This window comes from Palaemon carinicauda, chromosome 31 (assembly GCF_036898095.1).
Source record: "Palaemon carinicauda isolate YSFRI2023 chromosome 31, ASM3689809v2, whole genome shotgun sequence".
NCBI lineage: Eukaryota > Metazoa > Arthropoda > Malacostraca > Decapoda > Palaemonidae > Palaemon > Palaemon carinicauda.
In genome coordinates, this window is record NC_090755.1 from 33447703 (window position 1) to 33455992 (window position 8290).

At 39.0% G+C, this 8290-nt stretch overlaps 1 protein-coding gene across 3 annotated transcripts in view; it reads right to left on the minus strand.

Moving 5' to 3' along the window:
* The window catches only part of LOC137624392 (uncharacterized), a 74037-nt gene extending 69641 nt beyond the window's left edge, over nucleotides 1–4396 (minus strand). For all 3 annotated transcript variants that reach the window (XM_068355128.1, XM_068355125.1, XM_068355126.1), the window contains exon 1: nucleotides 4152–4396. In XM_068355128.1, the coding sequence (XP_068211229.1) occupies nucleotides 4152–4295 (144 nt within the window). In that variant the 5' untranslated portion in view covers nucleotides 4296–4396. The remainder of the gene's footprint in view (nucleotides 1–4151) is intronic.
* Between the last annotated feature and the right edge of the window lie 3894 nt (nucleotides 4397–8290).

The window sequence follows — 8290 nt, forward strand, 5'->3', positions numbered from 1 at the left end:
ACTGCACGCGAAGGGACCGTTGTCCGTCGGGTGACGAGGTCAGGCTGCTGAACATCTGCCCCAGAAGTTGAAGGTCTGGAAGGCGTAGGAGACCGATCCCCAGAGAGGTCTAAGGAAGCTGGAGCTGCAGGCTGTTTACAGCGAGGAGAATCCCCTTCGGAGGAAGAAGGTGAAGATCCAAAAAGGCGCCTCTTAGCACCCTTATAAGGAGACGGGAGGCCCTTGCGACGCAGCGGACGGTGAGCCTTACGGCGAAGGCGGCCACGAGGAAGATCGTCAGGACCATCAGTCCTCCGATGGGGAGTCTCAGTCAAAGCACTCCCCTTAGAGGGAGGCTGGACAGCAGAAGAGCCCGTAGGACTCACTTCCCCCTTCGAAGGATGTACGGAAGGGGGAGGAGAACCGTCAGCACCAACATCCACAACTGCACCTGCAGAGGATTGACCCGACCCGTCGGAAGCCTCTGTCACCACAACGTCGACGATAGACAGAGGGTCTACCTCTGCTATCACCGGCGACTGCTTAACAGCGGCCCCTAACTGGACAAGGTCAATCATCGTTAGACAAAGATTCATCAATAACCTCCCCTGGAGGAGGAGGAGGAACCACCCCGCTATGGGAGGCGACGCCCTCTCCCACAACACAAGGTCGGGAAACAGAACTAGGGCCTGCGCTCCCACTCGGCAGACTCTCCTTAGGAGCCGAACGAGGGGGAGCTTCGCAGGAGGTTTGGGCAGCGAAAGAAGAGTCCCGAGAACCTTCCTCCTTCAAGGCAACCCACAAAGGAGAACGGTCTCTCTTGGACTTCTTCTTACGCCAGCGGCCAAACCTCTCCCACTGGGAGGCAGACCACTCCCTGCACTCTACACGTATTCTCTTGATCACACCGTCGGCCTTGACACTGCGGGCAAAGGGTGTGAGGATCAGTGTCCACGGCCGACATAAAAGTACCAAAAGGGTGTCTTGCAATTCCAGGGCACTTGCGCATAGTGAACAATAAAGGTGGTCAACTTCTAAACACACACACACAAACTGAAAGAAAAAGCAGAAAAAGATTAAGGCTGTCAACGAGGACGATGGACAGACACGTCTGTTCATCGCCGGAGCCAAAAGTGAAGTGAAGCAAATCACCGGTGTGTGGGGGGGGGAGGGGTAGCAAGCTATCCCTTCCCCTACCCCCGCTAACTAGCGCGTGGGTAGTTAACCCTCGTTAAAAACTATTGGCTCATCATTTCAGCTACGCCGAAAGGTAAAACCAATGTAAATAGCGTGGTTTGTATTTCGGTTACGGAACAAATTTTTTTTCCTGAAAGAAAGAAAGAATTTTAAAAAAAAAAATATGCCCTTTTAGCCCGCATGTGAAGATTATTTTCAGCAATAAATAAAGTGTTTAGTTAATGTTCTAGTTTATTTTAATTAATTTCCAATATATTGCAATAATATTTTGGTAAAAACAAAGCCCATTTTGATAAAATTTGGATACTTGAAAAAAATATATAATTCTTAGCATGTGTACCACATAGGGTACACATCGCTCATTCAGAGAGTCTCTTGTGAACTATATGTGGAGCACATCGCAGTCAACGTGTTAATCTACCAAAACATCTTAACTAGAAGTGGGCTAATCTAACATTTGGTAATATATGTAACAAATTAGTGTTCAGCATAATTTCAGGATGCGTCCCAACGAACTACAATCCTAACAAGGGGATAAGAATGTAGATTGCTGGGATCAGCATAAGCATAAGTCCGAACATCAATAAATGTTCAAGCTTGTGCCACCAGCTGATAGGCGAACGGAGCGCCGCCCAACAGGTGTTATCAGAGTCTGGCAGGAAGCAATGCTTGGGGGGGGAAACTTTCCAATCGAGTAACCAATTCACAATATTACAACAGTATCAAATGCCACTGTAAAGGACGTGTCCCAACCAACTACAAACTTAACCGAGAGGTAAGAATGTATATTGACGGGACAGCATTAAATTGTAATAAAAGAACAATTCTTAGCCTGGGATGACAGGGGCTCTATCTATCAGGAAAGTTTGGAAACTAAGCAGGAGCTACCCGTGACTTGTGTGAGGACTGGGCTGAACCTAGAAAATATTGCTATGGTAAAGGTAAATTAATATCTAGAAGTTAGAAAATATTGCTGAGGTAAAGGTAAATTATTACCTAAAATAAAATAAATTCATATTATAGTATATCGAATCATAGTAAAGAACATTATTCCCCATAAAGAAAAACGATTTGACAAGTATTGAGAAAGGTATTGCCTGACCCAACAAACTACATTCTACATGCTTTTATAAAAAAGTACCTGGACGAAAATTTTGTAAAGAAATTTGTGAAAAAATTGTCATTACCAGGATTAACTACTGTAACTACATCCACTGTACTATTACACTTTACCAGTTAGGCAGATATGCGAGAAATATTTAGCAAAAGGTAAGGAGGTGTATGTTGCGTTTATTGATCTGGAGAAAGCGTATGATAGAGTTGCTAGGGAAGCAATGTGGAATGTGATGAGGTTATATGGAGTTGGTGGAAGGTTGTTGCAGCAGTAAAAAGTTTCTACAAAGGTAATAAAGCATGTCTTAGGATAGGAAACGAAGTGAGGATTGTTTTCCGGTGAGAGTGGGGCAGCAAGTGGGTGATAAACGTTGCATGTGAGCTCCAGTGTAAATTGATGTAAGTGAAGACAATTAAGGACTTAAAGGTGTTATGTGCTCAAAATCGAAAATGGATAATAAAGGCAAGACTGGAACGAAGCCGAATGTGAAGATGGTGAGGAACGAGGATGTAGAAACCTCATCAGAAGAAGAAAGGGAAAGGGACCCGGCTGACTGTGCCATGTGCGACAGAGAGGTAACAAAGAAACAGTACTGGTTGCAGACGAAGAGAAGCTCGGTCGATTAGTGACAAAATTTGGAAGGGTGTGTAAGAGAAGGAAGTTGAGAGTTAATGTGGGTAAGAGTAAGATTATGAGATGTACGGGAAGGGAAGGTGGTGCGAGCTTGAATGGCATGTTGAATGGAGAGTTATTTGAGGAGTTGGATCAGATTAAGTACTTTGGGAAAGGATCACCACTATAATTCATTTACACTGGCTGCCGATGAAAGCGAAAATTAAATTTAAAATATGTAAAATAACCCCCCAAGTTATCAAAACCAGGTATCCAAAATATCCAAGAGAATTGCTAAATATTGAGCAGCCAACAAATCATGTTGACACGAGAATAGTTACAGATGGTTTAAAACCTGTCTACTGTGGGCTCTAGATCCTTTAAATACACATCCCCGACACTACAGAATAATTGAAGATATTAATAATAATAATAATGTTTATGGGACAAAAAAATATTTACATACAAAGATTTACAAAAAGAAAAAAAAAGAGACTCAGTCCAAGCCCATGTGGAGCAGAGCTCTTCGGGCAATAATACAACTAAAATAATATCATCAATTAAGTAAAAATAAAAAATAAAGTAAATATGGACATAGATATACAAAATGTATGCATACATACATAATCATATGTATACAAATAGATACATATAAATGAGATTCTTAGCCTAAGAACAAATGGAAATGCATATTTATATGATAAATGATGGTATATGGAAGCTAATGGTATATACATTGAAAAACTGTAGTTAAGCAAAAAAACTCAGTAAAAGAATTAAGTTTTACAAATAAAATTATTCTAAACAATGAAACATACTTGCATTGTGGTTAGGTAGGCAAGTATGAATATTCATTATCAAAGCTTAATACCCAGATAACAGGAGATTTTTATATGATTTCTTAAGGCTTATGAGATGTGAACTATTTCCGTTGGGGCCTCTAGGCTTATAGCATCCTGCTTTTCCAACTAGGGTTGTAGCTTAGCATTTAATAATAATAATAATAACAATAATAATAATACGTTGAATGCTTTCGAACGAACATGATAAAGTGACTGGGGAGGTCCTCTAGAGAGTAGGGTGACCTTGCTGTACAGGACCGAAAAAGCAGCCTTTAAAGTAAATAAGTAAACCATTCTGCTAGTCGAAGTCACCCATTCCTCGAAACTCACAATGAACATTCAAAATATTAAAGTAATCTCGTGAAACAACCATCTTCACAAGTCTGTCCAACATGGCGAGCACCTACCTGTTTCATGGTGGTCGAAGAAACACAAGTTTCGCCACTATTTCGTTCCCTTTTTGGAGTGTTATGAATCAAAATTTCCTCACTACATAAGCGTCTACGTCCTACCCAAGGCCCTTGGCTATCCGCCCACTGTTGGTTATCCATAATCAACTGGGATAAAGTGTAAATAATGGCAAAAAACACGAGGTTACTACCAAACAAATGGTTCCAAGCGACGTGTGTGCAGAAGAATGAAAATCAGCGCGCGGGACCCTAGGCGGGATGCTAGAGCGGCTCTGATTGGCTGAGATCGCTCATTGGTCGAACGTAAACAAGAATTAGTAAAGCGCACTCCCATTGGCTGCAGTGTGTGGGTGTGTATGTGTGATGAATACTCAATACATTATAATAATAATAATAATAATAATAATAATAATAATAATAATGATAATAAATTTTATTGGACAGAAAATAAATTACATTAATAATATTTACAAAAATTCAGATTCAGGCAAAGTCCATGTGTAGCTGAGCTCTTTGGGCAATGTATAACTTTTTTTATTAAGTAATATTCCTCTACAAATTATATCTTACATTTTTTTATATAAATTATAATATCTATTACAATTTTATTATTTTTCTAAATATGTTTTTAATTTAGAAATATACTGATCATGATTCTCATATCCAATGATATTTACATTAAATGTATTTAACAGTTTATTCTTTATACACTTAATAATTTGCTGGTCAACACTTATTCCCAATTGTCTTGCTTCAAAAAACTAGTTTTATAATCCTTAACATCTTTTATTTGCATCATAGCTATTATTATTATTATTATTATTATTATTAAGCTACAACCCTAGTGGGAAAAGCAGAATGCTATATGGCCAGGGGCCCCAACAGGGAAAATAGCCCAGTAAGGAAAGGAAACAAAGAAAAATAAAATATTCTAAGGACAGTAACATTAAAATAAATCATTCCTATAAAAACTATAAAAACTTTAACAAAACAAGAGGAAGAGAAATTAGATAGAATATTGTGCCCGAGTGTACCCGCAAGCAAGAGAACTCTAACTCAAAAGACAGTGGAAGACCATGGTACAGAGGCTATGGCACTACCTAAGACTAGAGAACAGTGGTTTAATTTTGGAGTGTCCTTCTCCTAGAAGAGGTGCTTACCATAGCTAAAGAGTCTCTTCTACCCTTACCCGGAGGAAAGTAGCTACTGAGCAATTGCAGTGCGGTAGTTAACCCCTTGGGTGAAGAAGAATTGTTTGGTAATCTCAGTGTTGTCAGGTGTATGAGGACAGAGGAGTATCTTTAAAGAATAGGCCAGACTATTCGGTGTCTGTGTAGGCAAAGGGAAAGAACCGTAACCAGAGGGAAGGATCCAATGTAGTACTGTCTGGCCAGTCAAAGGACCCCATAACTTTCTAGCGATCTTTTAAGCAGGATTTACATGCGGGAGCAGGATAGGGAACAGCGTTTTTTAATTACAGTATTGTGTGGAAGCTGCAGTACTTAAATTGTACCCCGAATGTGAAGAAGGAAATTCTGAAAACAATTATCCTGGATATTCAAGAAAAAGAAGGAAAATGGTGGAAACAACCTGCAAAGTACTTAGAAGATTTAAGTATAAGCATAAAACAGATAAGAAGAATGAACAAGGCAGAAATCACCGCTGATTGGCTGAGAAACCGCAAATTAGTAGGCAGCGCTCCCATTGGCTGCAGCACTTATGGTGAATGCTTCTCATTGCCTTCATTACAGTACGGCACCATTAGATGACATTTATTATTATTATTATTATTATTATTGTTATTATTATTATTATTATTATTATTATTATTATTATTATTATTATTAGCTAAGTTACAATCCTGGTTGGAAAAGCAGTATGCTATAAGCCCAAGAGTTCCAACAGAAAAAAAATAGCCCACTGAGATGAGGAAACAATGAAAAAGTAAACTACAAGATGAATAATGGACAATTAAAATAGAACATTTTAGGAACAGCAACATCGTTAAGATAAATCCCCCATATATGAACTACAGAAAAAAAATAAAAAAAAATATTGATCTTGTTTTCCCTTTATAAGAAAATCTAGTCCGGGTTTCTCGTTGCTCTCTCCACAACACAGTAATTGTGGGCACACTACTAGAAGAAGCGTAGTGGTTGCAATAAGCAGAAAATTCATTATTATTAAGTTACCTCCGACACAGACAGCACAGCTTGCATACTTTACTTTTCTATTATACCGGGAAACCTCTTTAGTTAGTTTCTAAATTCCCTATTTCTATGTTATTATTTCTAAATCTCCTTGACTCATTAGTTAAAAATGTGCTCAGTAGTATCCTCTGTCTCTCTTCACAACGCACAAAGCTTATCCTTTTCATTCCTGTTTCTATAATTTTCTTTTAATTCTAGCATATTTAACCTTGTTTTCATAACTTTTTTTTTTTTTAGTTCTTGATTTTTATACTTTCTTACTTCTTCAATTTTGATATCATATTATTGCATATTTCTGATACTTTTTCTCCAACATTCCCCATATGGTTCTCTTATTTGATGTTCCACTACCTCCTTAACTAGGCGTTTGTCATCTGACGTTATGATATAGCATCGCCTTTCCATACTCTATTCTATTTTCAACTGGCCATATTCCTGTTTCTGCTATTAGTCCCCAGTATGGTGTGGTAGCAACCTGTTCAAACATTCCTTTCATATTTTGTACTGTAACCTCTCTGGTTCTTTCATTTCTTTTATTACACCCCGCTGTAAGAGTTAAACATGCTGATGACCCATATAGACTATTCAAAATTAGTGTGAATCCTGCAATAGGAAGAAGAACGTTTTGTTATGCTGTACCGAGACTCTTCAACAACCCTCCACTTGATGTCAAGAATAGCAAAAATGTGGCAGCTTTCAAGAAAAACCTGAAGACTTACCTCTTTGGAAAATATTATAATAGTGATCTGAAAACTATTAAGCCTGAATACAAATGCTAGCGAATAACTGAAAAGATACAGAGCAAAATATAAACTGGAAAGAAATTATTTTTCACACATCAAGGCCCGCCTGAACAGACTCTTAGTGTCTGATGGAGGGCGAGAAATAAATCCCTAAAAGTAAACGTAAAGTCTCAATATTTGCAAACATTGTAGGTAGCCTACTACTGCTGTCTCATAGATCTTTATTCTCACTAGCAATTCCAAATCTCCTACTCTGTTACTGTCTCCATATTTCCTAACTTCCTGTACCATGTATTCTATTTTTGCTTCCCTTTTGCTTATGCTGAGACTATGGTTTTTCTGAGTACCATTTTCCTAAGTATTTATATTCCTTAACTGTTTCTATCCTTCCATTTACCTTTTTAATCTTCTTTTTTTTCTTTAAAGTCTTATTTTATTTTATTTCCTTCTATTTTCATATCTTTAATATATTTTTTTGCACCGTATTACATTAAATGGTTTATAATATATTGGAGTTAAAACACAAGTGACATTTCTACTTATATTTATTTAAAAAAATAATAAGCAAAATTTTACAATATAAAAAATAATACATATTCTCAAAAGTACATTACATTTTACTTATTCTTCTGTGACTTGGTTGTTGTGGGGTTGATGGCACAGCTGCTTGTTGGTGGGTTTGGCCCATGTGGTGGGGTGAACAGCCCCTGCATAAAACTGTTGCTAGGAAGGCTAACATTTAGGTCAGGCACAGGTGATCAGAGCGCCAGTGTGAAGCACATGAGCCTCAGCATCTCCGACAGTGTGGCATATTGGTTGGAAGTGATGGTGAGAGGCCCTTGGACCACGGAGGGAGGCAGTGGGGCTGGCATAGAGGCGGGCTGAGGGAGAGGCTGTGGGGCAGACTGTCGTTTATTCAAGTTGTAGAAGGTGTGGAGGAGGAGATCTGCTTCGTCAGGCTCCCCACCCCTCTGTTGTGCAGCAGAAACCCTCTTGATGACTGCCGCCACCTCTATCTTCAATAGATGCCTCAACGCTCCCCCTAAGCCTGCGGCGTCTTGAGAGTGGCACAGGAACAAAGTCTTCCAATGCTCCACCTCTGGGTTTCTGTTCACCAAATCCGCTGCCTACTTCAGGGTATTGCGGAAGGCAGTCGCATCCTTTACTAACTATGGGAAGGGAA